Raw genomic sequence first — 19,970 nt, 5'->3', positions numbered from 1 at the left:
TTAAATCCATGTTTTGTCCAGAAAGTATCCAAAGTGCATCAATGATCTAAGTCTAGTCAGCCTTTTCAGACAGCTCCACCTGCAGCACACTAAATAAATAAATAAATAAGTGTATTACATTAATATTGCTCCCTTTCACATGAAATCAGTGTCAGTTGATTACTATTAACCCAGACATGTCCTATCATAAAAAATAACTACCACCAACTGACCCAATAAGTCAGCAGGAAAGTTTTTATTTTCTGCATGTATGTATGTTTCAAAGCATTTTTCAATAAGTCTTACTCATCTGTTTTCATGTGCAGGCAAAATGTGAACTCCAGTCCTTTTGCTCCAAAAAGCTGTGCATCAAACACAAATACATACAAAATACACATTTTTTAAAGTGTCATCAGTCAGTAGAGGCCATGGCCAGCAGAAAGAGACAAGTGCATCATGGGGAATTGACCTTTGCCCTGTAAGAATAGATGTACAGGTACATGTTAGTACTATAGGCATCACAGGTTTTCAATGTTACTTCCTCAACCAGTGTGATCTAAAGGGGCAGGAGAAGGTTTCACTATAAAACAATCAGGGTGCTTCAGGTTCACACTCTTTCTTTACCTCAGGCCAGGGCACAGAGCAGCATGAGCCAATCAGGTTAGCTTGTGAAGGCCTCGAAGTCTGAGTCTGAAACAGGAAGCAGGAAATGTCAGAAATTATAAATCTCAAAAAATTCTGATTTATTACTTTGATTTAAAAAACGATCAATGTAAAGCAATGAGGGGCTCTTAACATCAAAGTGCAACACACACATTCTGAGATGATAGCAGCATTAGCTGATTTACATCATGCTAACCAGAAGAAATGTGCATACAGTATAGGTGCATATGTATAGCTACATTACTCTGAAAAAAAGCCAATATCCCAATGTCACTGCTATTCGTGTCAATCTTTATTATTTGTTTTTCCCTTTGAACAATCCAAAACAAAAGCACATGGCAGTACAATATAATACAAATAATACAAGCTGATATTTATATGCATAGGAGAAACCATCTGTTTCCCCAAAATAGCCACCAGTTACTCTGAGGACTAGACAGGAGGACCAGTTTGATTTACACACCAGTTTGAATGCATGGATCATGTATCATGTATGACTGGGGTGTGTACAAGAAAATATTTTCTCTGATTCAAGGTCATTTGGTGGTCTTAAGTGATGTGGATTCAAATGTTCATATCAAGAGAACACTGACACCATTAACTGAGTAAATGAAACATGTAGATTGTCATACTTTCAAAGTCGTGGAAGTTGTGAAACAAACTGCAGCGACAGTCTCCCATTCTAAGAATACATGACGGTACTCCCAATCATTCTTGTGGAGCTCTATCGTTTACTTATTATGGTGGAAAGTTGGGCTGCAATGTGGTGCGAGCGGAAAAAGTCTCTAAAAGCACAAAAACTCTGTTGAAGTCCTTCACTCAAATGCATTTGCTTTGATTGAGAATCACTTGATTCCCTAACTTGGCACATTGTGTATATAAGTTGTATAAGCAAGTGAAAAACAAAATGTAAAAAATGTAATCATGATTATTTGTAACTAAGTTATTGTTTCATAATGCTGAACACCAGAGAGGCCCATTCTCTGACCAAACATTATTAGTATCTCAATTAAAATGCATTAAGGTCAATGGATTTATGTGCAAATAGTACAAAAGTACAGAGGTTAAAAGAAGGTCACAGGTTTAAACAACTCCCACTGGAAAAGGCAGGCTGCATGTATTTACAAGGCATGTGTGAATGTGTTTGTGCTTCACATATTCCTGAAAGTAGAATCATTTAAGCAGGAAACACAGATCGTTATTGAGCATTACATTTTCATTTAGAGTTGAATAGTACGACGAGTGTGACTCACATCTCATAGATTCCCTATAGGGTGGATTAAGAAAATTCCATGTCATGGTCTTAACTGACCTTGGCATACACCACACCCATGTACACAGTAGAATAATGCTAACACACAAACATCACTCTGTCCTTACAGGAATTTCAATCGCTTTTCTTTGCCACGTCGAAAATCCCTCTTAATCCCACTCTTTTCAACCTCTGGGGATGTTGGGGCAAATTTATACACTCAGCAACATTCCTGTGTTTTGCTTTGTATCCAAACACTGATCACAGCTTTTAGATGTGTTAATAAAACAAAGAATAAACTATAGACCTGTGCTATAATCATCAGATCCCGTTTGTTATTATTTGGCACACAAAAAAAAACTACTGATTGGCAAACTACATTGATACATTGATGTTGGCAATCATAAGAGCCACAGCAAAAACACTCCAAACTCTGTCAATTATGATAGTCATCTCTTTCAGAGAAGCCTTGAGCGAGTTGAGGCACCGCCTTCAAATAAGTGACTGTAAATCACATTACATTAGAGTTAGGCTGTAGGCACAACAATGAGGTATAAGTATTAGAAATAAGGCACACGCACCGAGTTAGCTCACAACGCAGCCACACTTGTTTTTCTTTTTCACACCCTTGTCACTGTTTTTTATGGCACACTCACGCTCAGACTCCTGCTCACTGATTTTTGTGGCAAGCTCACTTTCCTGCTCACTGCTTTTTGTGGCACACTCAGACTCCTGTTCACTGCTTTTTGTGGCACACTCAGACTCTTGTTCACTGCTTTTTGTGGCACTCTCAGACTCCTGCTTACTGCTTTGACTCTCTGCTGTACTGCTGGTCGTTGTGGGAGACTCAGGAGAAGAGTCTGATTCCCTGCTTCCTTCCCCCCCTGTTTTCCACCCACCTCCGGACTCTGGGCCCATTTTAAACTGCCCATTCTCACCGACCTCCCCTGAAAGCGTGTGTTCACTACCATCAACATTAACAGTTGTAGTCTTAACAAACACACGTCTCTGATGGCCACCACCTTTGTCGGCCATAACTTTGCCTGCGCGCACAGCACCTGTTATGATGTCCGTTACAGCTGCTCTCTGCTCGGCTTCCATTTCTGACAGGCTGCATGCCAGAGCCATCTGCAGGTCTTCGTCATCGTCGCTGGCTGCCTCAACCCCGTAGTGGTAGAAGGGGGCGGAGCTAAAAGAGCGATGTGTTGACTCAGTGTGTGAGTCGGCAGATGATCTGTTTGGGATCTTCGGCTTCTGAGGGGAGTGACCGGGCTGTCCCTCTCGTCGGCTCAGCTCCAGTGCCAGGGCCATGTCATCCTCCACACCTGGGAACAGCACAAATACAACAACATTCATGTGTACCTCCAATTCTTCAGGATTAAAGTGAGACAACAATATTAATGTTAACATATTCAAATCAACATTTTAGCAGCTCTGAGCAGTTTGCACTTTTTTTGCGTCTGATTTTAGAGATGTGATTTCAGCATCTCTGTTCTCTGCTGCGTGGGGCCGAAGCATTTTGAATGGCCTTTGCTATATAGATTAATTTGCCTTGTGTTGCTCTCTCATCCTGAGTAGGGGCTGATACAGGGAGGTGGCCTAAAATCCTTAACAAGGATTTCCCTTGTCAGAGACGGGACTTTAATCAACTATTAAGGCTTTGTTGGAGGCTTCTGGGATTTCAATGTTACACACTTCCTTTTGTTAGTCCTTCAAATTGTGACTCTGGACATACATCTTCCTTATCAGTATAAAAATATACACTTGAAAATAAGATCTTTTAGATAGCCTTTGTGTTAGCAGTTAAATTAAATGTGATAACTGAAGATAAAAAGAATAAACAAAAATGCCAGTCTTTCATGAATGTGCAGACTTCAGGCCACACCCTGCATAAGTCAGCAGCTAGCTGGGCCATCCTAGTTAAAATAGTCCGGCTCTGCCCCTGATCCTGAAGGAGCTAAATTATTTCCACATTGATAATTAGAAGCGGAATCCTTTCATGTGTCAGGCCATGGGCGTCACTTTTAGTTAGCAGAGATAACTCAACAAAGTATGGAACTCTAACTTCTTAGTGGATTTTTTACAGCCAGGAAATAAATATCTTCCTGTAAAATCTATTGAAGTATCATGAAACAGTCTGAGAAGATTATAATCAAACCGTTGAAAATTAGACTAATGAAAGATGGGACTTCAAAGCAAACTGAGTTCACTGACTAAATCTACACTGAACAGAACTAAATAAAAGACTAAAATGTGATTAGAAACAATTTCAATTTTCTGAAATTACTGATATGAACTAACAGTCAAAAGTGGGTAACAAGACATTCTGTAGGCCTGTTAACACATCAGTCAATATCTGAAACATCTGCTAATAAAACAGCATAAAAAATCTCATTCATATTTTGAAAGCTCTTTTGAAAAGCTAATTTAAGTTCTGCATTTGTTAGATCTATTACTAAGACTGTGCCTGTGACACTTGTTTAGATGAGTTTCTGAGACTTAATTGGATTTCCTAAAACTTTTTTGTTTTGTTTACAGCCGACAAAATCAGTTTTCATAAAGTGAAAGAATAGAAAATATTATATAAAACTTAATTTGTCCTCACATCTTCAAATCACACTATTTAGAAAGATGTAATATTACCATTAATTAGAACTTTCTTCAACACCCCATCCTCTTCAATCTCTACTCTTTCCTGCCCGTTCACTTTTGTCCTGTAGGCAAGACAATCAAGGGGAGAAAGACACACAAATAAAAGTTTGTGTTGAAATCACTTTGTCTTTTGGCCTGTTCACTTGTTCTTATCCAACATAAATGCACTAGTTTTTTGTTTTTTTTAATCTACCTCATAAAAGAACTACTCAGTGGAGTTGACAGATTTAAAGTTTTGGACCCAAAAAGTCGTCAAATTCTAAATTCTAAAATTTCACTTTTATCGAGGAGAATACCTACTTCTTTGTGGTGGTGCGTTTTCCGTTTATGACGCGAGTGGAGGTAGATACTGATTTGATATTTCCAATCCCTCCACCGATGCTGTCCATCCCGTCAAGACCTCCCATGGAAGAGGAGAAGGAGGTGAAATCAGCTGAGGAAGGGGATGAAGACCAGGGAGAGAAAGCAGAAGAGAAGAGAATGGTTCCTTTAAATGAATCCATACAAAACACCAGTCTTTGAATAGATAATACCACTACAAATAAGACAACAACATCCACAACCCATGGAGTGTACAGTATCCCGTTCAATATGATGGAATTATCCATGTAGCTCCAAAATAAGAATTAAAGTTATGATGTTACAAGAGATGACAGTTATTTCATGTTACTGGGAACGATTAGGGCTTTCAACCCTGTGCCCACTTTATGATATCGCATGATGAACTCATTCCATTAAGGACACTGTATTTTCTTCGCAGCTTCCCTCTTACAGTATGTATTTGTTTACCTCCTGCTGAAGGAAAGGAGAAGAACCGACTGGGGCCGGGGCGAGAGGATGGGCTTTCAAAGGAGGAGAAGTCATCTGGAAGAGAAAAGCATGGATGTATCTAGTCATCAAAGGAGGGAGAAATAATATCAAAACACAAATGTATCCGTGCATGTATATTGTGTATGACTTACCAAAGAAATAAGCAAAGGGGTCCTGGCCCGAAAAAAAGTCCTTGAACACATCGTTTGGGCTGCGGAATGTGAAGGAGAATCCTGACGGAAAGTCTGAGCTGGAGGAACCTGAAAAATGAAGTTGTTGGTGTTACAGTAGGTTTGTGTAGAGAAACCAAGATAGTGGAAGGGTCGGATAAAGGGAAGAATAATAGAAAAGCATATTCAGGTCCAGAATGGGCAAAGTGAGTGATACAGAAGAGGAGGGAGGAGAAAAGTTAGAGATGAGAATGAGAGAAAAGGGAAGAGCAAACAGTGAGGTGGGTAGCAGGTTTTGATTTACCTCTGTCTCTCATTGTGTCGTTCCCAAATCTGTCATATTCTTCACGCTTACTTTCTGTTATAGAAGAACAAAGCACAAATGTACAAAATAAATAAAAACGCATACAAACATGTATTTTTTTTTAAAACGTACAAATACGTATAAAATGAAGTTACAGCCGCTTGACAAGCTCAAGCAGCGAACTCCCGGAAAAATAACACACATTTAAACAAATATGATGATAAAGACAAACTGTCCTCGTGACTTACTGTCAGATAAGACTTCATAGGCCTCAGCCAGCTCTTTGAACTTTTTCTCTGCGTCCTCTTTGTTCTCCGGATTTTTGTCCGGATGCCATTTCAGTGCTAGTTTCCTGTACCTGGAAACAAAACACAAACTTCAACTCAAATGCACAAGGAAATATACATCAAGAGATAAAGACGTAAAAAGATCACTTCCACAAGAACTGTTCTAGACAGTGTAGAGAGCCATAATAAATAAGACAACTTTAACTATTTAAAGTGTCTTTTTGTCACATTAATGCTTCTCAATAATCTTTCAGTTGCTTTAGTTACAGTAGATTCAGATGGAGTAGATACAGTAACACAGTAACACATAATAAGATCATGAACATAAGGTATGTAAGACCAAGAATCTTAACAAACTCAAAGTAAATGTATCAATGTTTTCATAAGCTGGCATTGTTAAAGGAGCAATATGTAACTCTGACACCTAAAATGGGTACTGCAGTCCAAATTCAAAACATTGAAGAGAGCTGTGTCCCCACAGCCCCCTCCTCCCTTGAGTCAATGTCGCAACACAGAATTCTAACCTCTCCATGTTTCAAAAGCATCTCCATTATTTATCCTATTTTGACCATGTTTCTGATCGTGGAGATTCTTAGAAAAATGCTGAGGCTTTTAAGGTCAGTTAAATCTGAACCAGTTTGCTTGCCCTCTTCCATCGCTGCAACACCTGTTTGTTTTGGTGTCCAAAATGGCCGTGTTGAGGTGTCTTAAAACCGCCTTCTCTGGTCTAAAACAGAAACAGACCATTCCGGACACGAATCCAGACTTAAGCAGGAGGACATACTGGCTGCTGCATTGTTGTCAGAGAAGCCAGCACTTCAACATAGCATGTTTCATTAATGTCTGATCATACAGTGAGGTCATTTTATCATTTAATTCAGAAGATATCTTACAGATTAGTCCTGTAAGTAAGAATTAACCAGTGTAAAGAAATTACTCACGCCTTCTTGATTTCATCCTGAGAGGCAGTTTTGGAAACTCCCAAGACATTATAGTAATCAACCATGTTTTCCTCCGGACACTCTTCACTCTGTCTCTGAAAAGGAAAAAGTTTATTTTGAATAGTGAACATTAAACTCTGATAGAACAAACACATTCTGCAATCCACAAATCTTTGTCTGCTAAAGAGAAGTTTGGAACCCTAACCCATCATGCTTACCGCATTAATGGAACCCTATATATCTATCTTATCTTCTTACAGCCTCTGTCCTCTAGGTCTCATCCTAAGTTGCCTGAGTTCCTGTGTTGCCTGACTTACTATGTTGCTTGAATTCTGGTGATGTTTGGGTTCTGATGCTGGTCTGGTTTCTGTTGGGGTTCTTAAACTGTTGGGTATCGTTGTTGTTGGTTGGGTGTCCCATCTGTGGGGTATGTTGTTGTTGTTGTGGTGCTTTGTTGTTATGTCATATTCTGTAAAGCATTTTTTTTAAACAAATGTTTACAAAGTGCTATTCAAATAAAGTTATTGTTATTATTATTCTTGTTAAAGCTTCACATTTGAAAAAGGTCTGTGTTTAGTGCCCCCCCCCCTTGTGTATCGCATTTGTGGCTATATCAACAACTAAGACTGTTTGGAAATAATGAGTTAACAAATATAAAATGTATCTCATCTAAGCCTTGTTAGATTGTTTAAGAATAGATTTATTATGTTTATATGTTCGGTCAATATGGGATAGGCTTTGAAGAAAAACTGCTCTGGAAAATAAGGTTTGAATATGAGCACAGGAACTTTTTCATAGTTCTAGGAACAGTTAAAAACCCTCCCCCTTTTTTTTATTGATTCCACACCTCAGGAACTATGAACTATTTAGAGGAACCCATTTAGCTCCTGCTTCAGAGTAGTTACCATGGCTGTGTGAATGTAGACAAAAAAAAAATGTCCCCATGGTTTGTAGTTCTCAGGGAACTCCCTAGTGGATGGTCCCTCATACAAAAAGTTCCCAGAACTGTTTGGTCAGAAAACACAGGTTTGGTGACTCATCTTTTTTATATGAAGGTGTGCCCTTGCTATGACAACATCCCAGGATAGTCACTGTCAGAATTCAGCATGCTAACCATCATGCTAACCCCAATAATGGACTATCACAGTTCCAGGGCTGAAGGGGATTTCCCAGCTGGAGCAAAATAACTAAACTTAACTTCCACCTATGGCCTCTTGGGAGCAGCCATGCGCTCATACAAGTATTATAGCCATGTTATTTCTAGAGTCATGGCATCTGACAACTGCTGTGGACATGACAGAAGGCCTACGCACACTTACATCCCAGAGCAGATGCACTTTGCAGACAGTTGTACAGCTATCCAAGAAGCTTAAATGTATATTACCTTTAATAAACATTATTTTGTAAATCGGTGAAAGCGTTTTTTGTTTTTTTTTACTATGTCAGCGTTGTACATCTACAGCTAACTGGTGTAGCTAGAAAGTGGGTTACCACAACTTCATACAGCTCGACAACGATGTGAAGCCTACTCACTGTCGGCGTCTTCAAAGCAATGTAGCGAGTGTGTCCACCGGTTAGAGCAACAATGAATTCCTTGAATGCGCCCCTCTTCTCTCTCTCTCTCTCCCTCTCTCTCTCTCTCTCTCTCTCTCTTCGTAACAGCCGCACACAGACAACCTCCTCCTTCAGCCTTCAGTCGACACCGCCCAGTTACAATAAGTCGGCAGTGTACCGTTATGTGTCAACTCTCCGGTCCCCGCCGGGAAAACAAGCGCACAGTTATGCCTGCTTGGCTCGTTGTGTGTGCTGGGTTTATGTGAACGCGTTACGTCACAGAGCGTCTGGAACATGCCAGAGACCAGCCCTGCCTCGACGCCAGCCTGTTGCTCTGTGACACTGAGGCTCAAGTATTTACAAAAAATATTGTGATAAACTAATGTTGAAACATCCTCACTTACTATACTATTAATGCAGTAGTAGTTTTGTATTGCCATTTACTCACATATTGATAACATTTATTGCACTATAATTGCATCTAATTCAACAATTAATAGTTTACAGTCTAGCTATTTCTTGTAATGGAGTGTTGTTAAGCCCTGAGGCTGATAAATTTACTGTAAAGGCAGGGGCAGAGGGGTGGCCAGGGGAGTCATCCCCCCCTTGAAATCTGATTGGCCACCTCTTGCAAACTGTCTAACTTGCAAACCACTTTCTAGAAATATTTGGGTACTGAAAAATTGACAATACATGTATTTTTTTTCAAGTTAGAGTGTGTAAGAGTTTGCATGCAATATTCTAAGTACTTTAAATAGTGACTTTGTGCATCTTGTTTTTGAGTCCGCAAAGAATTAGGCTTAGAAGATGTAAATGTCAAACAATTACTTTACTTAGCCTACATGTAGATTATTTATGGGGATAGAAAGGGTAAATAAATGAATTAATTTGCCCAAACTTCATGGACCACATCATAAGTCAAGGTGGGCCACTCCAGACATAAAAGTCTGGACACGCCCCTGTGTAATGGACATGAATAGTGTACTTTCCGATAGCCTATTATTATTACAAGTACTTCTATGGGGGGTAATAGTAATTGGCCAGGGCAGTTATGACTAAATCTTGTCTTTGGATTTGACCAACTTACACAAATATCTACTGTTTGTATTATCCGGTCACAATGCTCTCATCTAGTGGCTGAATGAAGCAACTGTAGGTAAAAGACCAGCCAGGTCCCTTGTATATTTATGACTGATCATCAACAAGAATACAATTGCAGGAAATTTGCAAAGGGAGGGATGCTTGAGTTTCCTTGCTAAAGGGTGCGAGGTTACAAGTTATAACTTGTACAGCAAAGATTTAGGGATATATATATTTTCTTTTATGGAAATACTTTGCACACAAATAATGAATGCATTTTTTTAAATTTAAACTATATACCTTGTAATTCTCACAACGCAGCTAGTTATATATACACATATTCACTGTTATAAGTTAAATGAAAAGCTCTTAGATATTTAAGATGAGTCAGCATAAAGGCTTCTTGGGGTTTTTGGCCAGGAGGGTGTTATTGAAGCAGTTTTGAATATTTTCCTAAATAGATGTCAAATTATGTTAAATCAGTTCAAAAATGATCACAAGTTCATTTAGCAGGTTCATGAGAACTTTTTATTGATAATACTGTTTTTTCACCACCACATGTTATCAGAGTGTTGCTGGGAATGTAAAACTTTCATGATAACTTGGAATGCGTGATGACAAAGCCCATATTTATGGCTCTTTAATACTCCTCTCCCTCTTCTTCCTCGTCTCCCATGCTGTCTGTACCCACTTCTTCATAATCCTTCTCCAGGGCAGCCATATCTTCTCTGGCCTCTGAGAACTCTCCCTCCTCCATTCCCTCTCCAACATACCAGTGGACAAAGGCTCTCTTGGCATACATGAGGTCAAACTTGTGGTCGAGACGGGCCCAGGCCTCAGCGATGGCCGTGGTGTTGCTCAGCATGCACACAGCCCTCTGCACCTTGGCCAAGTCTCCTCCAGGAACCACAGTTGGAGGCTGATAGTTGATGCCCACCTTGAAGCCAGTCGGGCACCAGTCCACAAACTGGATGGTACGTTTGGTTTTGATGGCGGCGATGGCTGAGTTAACATCTTTGGGCACCACATCACCACGATACAGCAGACAGCAGGCCATGTATTTACCATGGCGAGGATCACACTTCACCATCTGATTGGCCGGCTCAAAGCAGGCATTGGTGATGTCAGCAACAGACAGTTGCTCATGGTAGGCTTTCTCTGCGGAGATGACCGGGGCGTAGGTGGCCAGAGGGAAGTGGATACGAGGGTAGGGCACCAAGTTGGTCTGGAACTCTGTAAGGTCAACATTCAGGGCTCCATCAAAGCGAAGAGAAGCCGTGATGGAAGACACAATCTGGCCAATGAGCCTGTTCAGGTTAGTGTAAGTGGGCCTCTCAATGTCCAGGTTCCTGCGACAGATGTCGTAGATGGCCTCATTGTCCACCATGAAGGCACAGTCAGAGTGCTCCAGGGTGGTGTGGGTTGTCAGGATGGAGTTGTAAGGCTCCACCACAGCTGTGGAAACCTGGGGGGCTGGGTAGACAGCAAATTCAAGTTTTGATTTCTTTCCGTAATCGACAGAGAGTCTCTCCATCAACAGAGAGGTGAAACCTGAGCCGGTTCCCCCACCAAAGGAGTGGAAGATGAGAAATCCCTGCAGGCCAGTGCACTGGTCGGCCTGAAAAGAAAGAGATTATTTATATAAGTCACAGTCTGGACAGCTCTTGCAAAACTAGATTACATTTTTTTTTTTAATTGAACAAATATTAGAGTGCTATGCAGTGTAGGGATATAAATCTTGTTCAGTGAAAACACAAGCCTATACTGCAAATCTTTACAAGACCACTTCTCAAAAGTCTCACCAGTTTGCGAGTCCTGTCCAGAACCAGATCAATAATCTCCTTGCCGATGGTGTAGTGTCCTCGGGCGTAGTTGTTGGCCGCATCCTCCTTTCCTGTAATCAGCTGTTCAGGGTGGAACAGCTGCCTGTAGGTTCCTGTACGCACTTCATCTATAAAAAGAACAATTGAAAAAGAGTTAGAGCAAATGTCCATGAGGTATACATGGACAGTAAAACACTGTCTTTAATTCTGTTATTAAATGTCTAAAATGGGTTCATGGGTTGGGGATTTCAGTGTAGTGTAAAGTTTAAAACAGCATATTGATTATAATAATGAAAGATATGTTTAAGATTATTGTTATGCACACACTGTACACACATTACTGACCAATAACAGTGGGTTCCAGGTCGACAAAGATGGCTCTGGGAACGTGCTTTCCTGCCCCTGTCTCACTGAAGAAGGTGTTGAAAGAATCATCTCCTCCTCCAATTGTCTTGTCACTGGGCATCTGTCCGTCCGGCTGGATCCCATGTTCCAGACAGTACAGCTCCCAGCAGGCATTTCCCATCTGGGCCCCGGCTTGGCCGACATGCATTGAAATACACTCACGCTAAATAAAAGAGAAGAGAGACGGTGGTTAAGGAGGTGGAAAATACTCCCATCAGAGTTGGTTAGTACAAATTACGTTGAAGTAGCCTACAAACAAAATCATTATTAGTTCTTTGGTCCCTTTTTTTACTATTCAAAGGAAAATGGAAAATTGTCATTTATTATCTGGTGTCCATGTTCTTTCTTGGGACTTCCTGTCCACCAACAGTCTTTGGTTTGGCACACATTTTGGAGAGGAAATAGCTCAGCTGGCAAAGAAACGCCCTCCAAAGTAGAACGTTAAAGCTTCAGCTGCTCATAGTGCGTATGTTTGGGCGAGCCAATATTGAAATGGAAGCTTTTTAAAAGTCCAGAGCTGCAAAGGTGGGCAGGAAATGTCTATAGATCGATATATAAACTAAGACACTGTGAAGTAGACAGGAAGGCCATGGTTTGAGTTTATTGGAAAGCCTTCCCCCTGTCCTCCATCCTGTATCTCCACCCTTTCCCATCATCTCCTCCCCCTCTCTGTCTCTCTCCTCCCCCATCCTGTCCAGCTGCATAGTGCTGCGCAACAGTCAGGGATCTCTCTCTCTCTCTCTCTCTCTCTCTCTCTCTCTCTCTCTCTCTCTCTCTCTGTGTCTACCCCTCCCTGCACACATCCCTCTCAACCCAAAAACTCCTAACAGCTGCAAAATGGCTGCCAACAAACTCATATGTCCCAGGCCAGACCACTCCTCTTTTCTCTTTTCCTTCTGTCCATCCCCCACTGCCACGGTTTCCCTGACCACTCTTTCTTAGTCTGCATAACTCTAAATCCTCTATACACACAGATAAGATTCTATTTCCTCTTTAGTTACATATCTTTCCACCTTAATGGCATGTTGTGGTTCATCAAAACAAGTCTTAAGTGATAAAGCAGACAAACTCATAAAGTGTCTGTCATCTGACCTAGATTGTCCAAGAGAATGAAAATGACTTGTAAGATCTTGTAGCCATGTAATACCTGTGTATTCCCCTCTCTAAGTTCTAAACAAACATGACCTTAAAAAGGTTTAACTTCAAAACATAACCTTTCACTATTGTCACATAATAGTATGAATCTTCTTTTTCTATCAGAACAATCAAATCCAGAGCAGAGGCCTTATAAGCATTAAATAGGCCCTGTCTGTTTAATCTGTATAAACAGAGACAAAGGGAGGCTGTAGGGAGAGACAGAGAGAGAGGAAATTTCCAGACTACGTCATCAGGGGAGCAGTTACTCACCATTTTGTCTGCTGGTCCTTCGACTGACGTTGAGGATTCAGATACAAGGCAGAAGTGCGGAGGAGAGGGAGAGTCAGGGTTTATATAGGCAAGGATGTGGAGGGGGCAGGCAGGAAACCACAGCAAGCAGCTGCATTGCTCATTGGGCAGGAGGGAGCAGCACTTAAAAAAAAAAAAAAAAAGGGAAAAAGGGAAGTCCCTTGTCTGTCACATAATCCACCCTTACATTGATTTGCTTTGTCCTTCCGCTAGAAATGTGAAGCTTAGGTTAACCCTGTTTCATTTTCTCTATGATCATTTCCCCATTTTTCTCACTGTGTGTTTTTGTGCTACAGTTTTACTTTGGTTATATTCCCAAGGAGTTTATTTACATACAAAGCAGTCATGTCCAATAATTGCAAGTCATTCCTGAGGACTTCTCATTACATAAAGGGTTTTTATAGTTTTATAACATTTAACAAGGAATGTGGGCTGAAGTGTTTTGCCCATTTTATGCATTTATCTGCACTCACACATTCATCACCACACATGTACATAATAATAGCCCTTTGTATTAAATGATGAACAGATAGTAATCACACAATATCCATATGGAAAAGATCTGTGAAGTATTTTATTGTGCATCATCAAATGTATGGAACATATGTTTCAGTGGTACTTAAAATCAAGCGCAGCATTTAAAAATAATTGCTAATCATGGTTCGTTTTAAGAGAAGTTACAATACACAGAGACACAATGCTTTGGTTATCAACACACCCAGGATTAATATGAAAGAAGATTAAAAACAAACAAAACTTTTAAGAAATATTGAGGCATTTCAAAAAAAAAAAAAATGTTGCCTTTCTGTGTTACAACTTTTTCAACAGCCCCTTTCTGGTCCCAGAGCAGTGACTCATGCATAACATGGATCCTATTGTTGCTGCAGGCCCACTGTCTGAGTATGAGCTACACAAACAACTCCAGTCAGTGATTTGGTCAGTTATGTTCCCTCTCAGCCGCTCTCACAGAGTCACAGCTGAATGGTATATAGAAACTGACTGACATAGGAGCTCTTTCATAACTTACATTCCACATGACAGCGTACAGCGTACAGAGGGGGAGGTGCACAAAAGAGAGGGTTTGGCCTAAGTTACTGAGTTTGATCTGTGAAGGCCTGAAAGAAGATAAGCAACTTATACACTTTTTATTCGCACCATAAAAGGATCCTGGAAAAATAACTCCTAGTGTTTGGCTAAAACTTTTAATTATATATTTTTTTGTCTCACAGTCTGCAGATTCAGTTGAGCTGTCTACGTCCCTCAAAGTACCTGCAAACTTTGGATGTTTGAAGAGTATTTTTCCATTTTGATTTGTTTTTATGTTATAACAATAAAGGTTTTTTTTTTTCTTCACCACAATAAAGTTAAACCAGGAATAAGAACGTATTTACTTTGGCTTCAATGCATGACTGAGGAAGTCAGTATTCATCTCCTTCATCATCCTCCCCCATGTTGTCAGCACCAACTTCTTCATAATCCTTCTCCAGGGCAGCCATATCTTCTCTGGCCTCTGAGAACTCTCCCTCCTCCATTCCCTCTCCAACATACCAGTGGACAAAGGCTCTCTTGGCATACATGAGGTCAAACTTGTGGTCGAGACGGGCCCAGGCCTCAGCGATGGCCGTGGTGTTGCTCAGCATGCACACAGCCCTCTGCACCTTGGCCAGGTCTCCTCCAGGAACCACAGTTGGAGGCTGATAGTTGATGCCCACCTTGAAGCCAGTCGGGCACCAGTCCACAAACTGGATGCTGCTTTTGGTTTTAATAGCAGCAATGGCTGAGTTAACATCTTTGGGCACCACATCACCACGATACAGCAGACAGCAGGCCATGTATTTACCATGGCGAGGATCACACTTTACCATCTGACTGGCCGGATCGAAACAGGTGTTGGTGATGTCAGCAACAGACAGTTGCTCGTGGTAGGCTTTCTCTGCGGAGATGACCGGGGCGTAGGTGGCCAGAGGGAAGTGGATACGAGGGTAGGGCACCAAGTTGGTCTGGAACTCTGTAAGGTCAACATTCAGGGCTCCATCAAAGCGAAGAGAAGCCGTGATGGAAGACACAATCTGGCCAATGAGCCTGTTCAGGTTAGTGTAAGTGGGCCTCTCAATGTCCAGGTTCCTGCGACAGATGTCGTAGATGGCCTCATTGTCCACCATGAAGGCACAGTCAGAGTGCTCCAGGGTGGTGTGGGTTGTCAGGATGGAGTTGTAAGGCTCCACTACAGCTGTGGAAACCTGGGGGGCTGGGTAGATGGCAAATTCAAGCTTAGACTTTTTGCCATAATCAACAGAGAGTCTCTCCATCAACAGAGAGGTGAAACCCGAGCCGGTTCCCCCACCAAAGGAGTGGAAGATGAGAAATCCCTGCAGGCCAGTGCACTGGTCGGCCTGAAAATGAATTTACATATGATTTAGTCTGAAACAAAAACAACAAGGTTATTACAAGAAACATTTTCTCTCACACATGCGCACCAGTTTGCGAGTCCTGTCCAGAACCAGATCAATAATCTCCTTGCCAATTGTGTAGTGTCCACGGGCGTAGTTATTGGCTGCATCCTCCTTTCCTGTAATCAGCTGTTCAGGGTGGAACAGCTGACGATAAGTTCCTGTGCGTACCTCATCTGGAGAATTAAACAAAGATATTGATCATTTGATGAATGATCCAAAAGGGTCACTATTATCTTGTTTTAATAAGGATTTTACAATGGCAAAGGATAAGGGATTTCTTGCTGTCATAGTGCTTAACTTCCATTCATATTTCATGTGTGTAACATTGTAAAGAAAGGAAGGTGATGTTGCAGTGGTAGTTTTTTTTAATTAAAATGTTTGTGATCTAATGTTACATACAGCTTTGTTTAAAAAAAACTACATCATGCATACAAATACCCAATGTATGTAAAATATTATGAGCTTCATAACAGGCACTGACCAATTACAGTAGGTTCCAGGTCGACAAAGATGGCTCTGGGAACGTGCTTCCCTGCCCCTGTTTCGCTAAAGAAGGTGCTGAAGGAGTCATCTCCTCTTCCGACCGTCTTTTCAGTGGGCATATGTCCATCTGGTTGGATCCCATGTTCCAGACAATACAGCTCCCAACATGCATTGCCAATTTGAGCCCCAGCTTGGCCCACATGGATGGAGATACATTCACGCTGCAAAGAATAAGCAATCTCCATTGTGTCTACTTCCAGTATTTCTCCTACACAGAATTCTTAGACTGTCTGACGTAGACTTAAAATACAATATCTCACTGTGATTCTAAAATGAACTTAATTCAAACACATTATCTATCTCACAATTTATTTTGGAATTCTGTTAACTTACAGTAAATTTGTCACTAGCAAAACAAAATCTTACCATAATTTATCTCTTCTCCAACGGTCAGGTATCAGAAAGAAGATGTAGTGCTGGAGACAGCTGTGTTGCTCTGCTTTTTTATAGGCAACCTGCAGCTTAAGGTGAACAGTGATTTGATCTGAGCTGTAATGGGAGAACCTTCTGATGAAGCCAGGATAAGATCACCTGTTTGACAGAAGAACGCACAATGCCAAAGGAGGTCACCACCCTATTCATTGTGTGAGAGCATTGCAAGGGGTGTGTGTGTGAACCTCCTGCATCAAAAAAAAAAAACGATAGGCAGATGAAAGGAAGGAAACATAATGTAGTTTCACATGGCTTTTAGTAATGCATGACTTTATCATGAAGCTTATGACATGAAGAAAAACTGATTTCACTGAGGTTGTAAGTTACAACATGTAACTATTATGAAAATAAATGAATGTTTCTTTTATAAAAACACTTTGAAAAATTGGAGCATTGTGTAAATGGTGAATGGAGTTGAGCTTGTGTAGCACTTATTTAGTCTTCTAGCTACTGAAGACACTTTTACACTGCAGATCGCCCATTCACACACTGACGGCAGAGGTTGCTAAGTAAAGTGACCATCAAACGTAACTAATTTAATTCATACACATTCTTACGCCCCCAATGAAGTAGCCGGAGCAATTTGGGGTAAGTGTCTTGCCCAATGACACATTGGACATGTGGCTGCAGGGGTTGGGGATCGAACCCCTGACCTTCCAGTTGAGGGATGACCGACTCTACCACTGGTCCACAGCCGCCCCCCCAAACAAAACACTTCACTTTCATTTATTCTATAAATGTTTTATTTTAACACTGACTTGAATATGTAAATTGTGACAAGTGAACTACTGATAAATAGATGGTAAAATATGATTTTGAACATTTTGAATTGGCCATCAACTTTTTTGTGTGTGCTTGTGCTTACATTACATCTCAGCAAAAACAGTGATCATTATTACATCTATGATTTCCTTTCTTAGAAAGAAAAATATTTGTGAATGTATTCCCATAACATGCATGCCCAATATGGAGTCATAACATCTTAACACAGAACAGTTAACTTCCTTAAGTGAGCACATTTAATAAAATCAACTACATTGTTCAGTCACCCCTCTCCTACACTTTTTATTCTTGAGTTAAAATGAACAATCAATGTTTCTAAAGCAGCACTATATGTGAAACCTGTCTACTGTGCTCCTCAGCCCCATGGGAGAGTAGAGAAACAGAATCCATGGGAACCGCCTCACCAGGAATCAGCTGACTGAAGTAAATAGAAAAAAAGCCTGCCAGGGTGGTTTCATGATATGCACCATAAAAGTCAACCACAGAGACAGTGTTTAAATAAGGGACAAAAGGCACAACATTAATTGTTTTTGTCCTCTTTATAAAAGTTCTACGCCCAGACAGCTATTCATATCTAACAGGTTGTATAGTTTAATGTTTCTCAATTCTCAAAGTGAGTTTCAGTGAGGTGGTAGTAGAGCAGCTGCCTGTTTCAGTTGGCAGGGATAACCCATGCTGATGATACAGTACTGTGGCCCAAAGGCAAAACACTCTGTGGTATTAGAAACTAGTTAAACCACTTTTAAGAACAGCTGCAGGCATCCTGGCCTTTTTGAAATTGTTGATTTAGTGTAATCCATCTGTTTGAGGTTAAACCACTTTTCAAATGATGGTGCCTTCATTTTCAAATGTCATGTAGCCTTTCTCTGATCTAACTACATGCAAAGCCCCAACCCACCCAACACACACACAAAACAGAGAATAGTTGAAGTGAAAGAAAAATTAACTAACTCAACACTTACAAACTGTCACTCTTACTAATGCTATAGGTATGTTTTCTGGCAGCACACTTGAGATACTGCAACGTCTACTGCTCCACTCTTCATTTTAAGGTCAGCTTCTCTCCTGAGGCTGTGAGATTTAATATTACCAAATATGATCAATGGTGTTGCTTTCACATCGTATTAACACAAAGCACACAAAGAACTATTGAGTGAATGGAAGGCAATGTTATGGCACTTTTTTTTCGTTTCATATTGTTGCTTTTGACTTGTGTTTTCTTATGTCATGGAGAAGACACTGGATGTTTATAAAATTGAGGATGTGAACATATTTCTACCACATTTTGGTCTGGTTCATTTTTGATGTCGGCTACTGTACTACTGTAAAATGTCACAGGGAAAGCCTCCCCCCTTGTCTTCTTCTATGTGCTCTGTCTGCCCTCAAAGGTCTTTATTCACAAAGCTTTGTCCCACTTCTATAGGTCCCCAAGGCAAAACTTAACGTACCTGTTCAGGTAACGAAAAAGGGAAAAGGGCACAAAACTGAACAAAAGAGAGATAAAGAGATAGTTTGCACCTTTGAGAGTTAATATGAGATATGTATGGGATTTAAACTCTTTATATTCCATGCCTTTGGGTAACAAATAAAAGTCAGGTTTACACAGGAAGAAAAGTAGGCTAATTGAAGTGTGACATGAACATTTTTTGCAAGACTTTATTAGTGGTGAAAAATAAAGCTACTTTTGCTATGGACTCTTTGTATGTTTGACTCATTCAGTGGATCATGGTGTGGCAACAGCGACCTCTAGCTTTCAAATGGCGTCAATGCAGATGTTATGCAGAGAAATGCATGTACCTTACAGGACAATGCAAATTGCAGACACAATATCTACACTGCGGAATGTTGCATGTAGGCCACTCTCAAAATACTATGCTGCCTTATTTTGCATTCACCCTTAAATTTACTCGATAGTCACTTCAGAGTCAAACACTGTTTGCAGGTCATATTTACGCATACTAATGAAAATGCGTCTTCAATTGAGTCTTTCTTGACATACTACCAGGCCAGTAAAATTGCAGCCTGGATTAGATTACTGTTATTGATTGGCTTTGAAGCATGTCGAACCCGTTTACAACATCAGTGACTGCAAGTGTGACTACTGGTAACACGACCAAATTAAATTGCCATGTTTAGACTTTCAATGTACAAAATCGATGACATTTTTAGATATTAAAAAAAGCCAATAAAAAAGGCAATTGAGTAAAATATTAGTTTAAAATAGCATGAATAGCAATAAACCATGAATAACAACTTACAAAAAAAAATTCTAAATTAAAGAAAATGTTAAGGATCATTTAGACCTGTGGTTTCACTACTTGTATCTAAGGAAAGCGGTGAGGTGTTTGTATTTAATATGTGTGCGAATCTAAATAATCTATTTCATCAACAGC

At 40.5% G+C, this 19,970-nt stretch overlaps 3 protein-coding genes across 4 annotated transcripts; all 3 read right to left on the bottom strand.

The window, feature by feature from the left end:
• Positions 1 to 53: 53 nt before the first annotated feature.
• On the bottom strand, positions 54 to 8,896 carry dnajb2 (DnaJ heat shock protein family (Hsp40) member B2). 2 transcript variants are annotated; one of them, XM_020635657.3, is made up of 11 exons: positions 8,592 to 8,887; positions 7,059 to 7,153; positions 6,079 to 6,188; positions 5,831 to 5,884; positions 5,509 to 5,616; positions 5,336 to 5,410; positions 4,847 to 4,979; positions 4,538 to 4,608; positions 2,953 to 3,219; positions 604 to 669; positions 54 to 455 (listed from the first exon to the last, which is right to left on the bottom strand). In XM_020635657.3, the coding sequence occupies exons 2-10, from the start codon at positions 7,121 to 7,123 to the stop codon at positions 641 to 643; spliced, it is 912 nt and encodes a 303-aa protein (XP_020491313.1). In that variant the 5' UTR covers positions 7,124 to 7,153; positions 8,592 to 8,887; the 3' UTR covers positions 54 to 455; positions 604 to 640. The 2 variants fall into 2 exon arrangements, with proteins under 2 accessions (XP_020491313.1, XP_020491312.2); XM_020635656.3 differs by lacking the exons at positions 54 to 455; positions 604 to 669 and having other exon boundaries at positions 911 to 3,219; positions 8,592 to 8,896.
• Positions 8,897 to 10,197: 1,301 nt separating this feature from the next.
• Positions 10,198 to 13,487, bottom strand: LOC109985350 (tubulin alpha chain). The gene is made up of 4 exons (XM_020635652.3): positions 13,328 to 13,487; positions 11,861 to 12,083; positions 11,495 to 11,643; positions 10,198 to 11,310 (listed from the first exon to the last, which is right to left on the bottom strand). Exons 1-4 carry the CDS (start codon positions 13,328 to 13,330, stop codon positions 10,333 to 10,335), a joined length of 1,353 nt encoding a protein of 450 aa, XP_020491308.1. The 5' UTR covers positions 13,331 to 13,487; the 3' UTR covers positions 10,198 to 10,332.
• Positions 13,488 to 13,919: 432 nt separating this feature from the next.
• On the bottom strand, positions 13,920 to 16,869 carry LOC109985351 (tubulin alpha chain-like). The gene is made up of 4 exons (XM_065961958.1): positions 16,729 to 16,869; positions 16,301 to 16,523; positions 15,844 to 15,992; positions 13,920 to 15,759 (listed from the first exon to the last, which is right to left on the bottom strand). Exons 1-4 carry the CDS (start codon positions 16,729 to 16,731, stop codon positions 14,785 to 14,787), a joined length of 1,350 nt encoding a protein of 449 aa, XP_065818030.1. The 5' UTR covers positions 16,732 to 16,869; the 3' UTR covers positions 13,920 to 14,784.
• Positions 16,870 to 19,970: the final 3,101 nt, after the last annotated feature.

This window comes from Labrus bergylta, chromosome 13 (genome assembly GCF_963930695.1).
Source record: "Labrus bergylta chromosome 13, fLabBer1.1, whole genome shotgun sequence".
NCBI classification, from domain to species: domain Eukaryota; kingdom Metazoa; phylum Chordata; class Actinopteri; order Labriformes; family Labridae; genus Labrus; species Labrus bergylta.
Note: the sequence above shows the minus strand (reverse complement) of the source record. Positions and strands in the feature narration are given on the sequence as shown.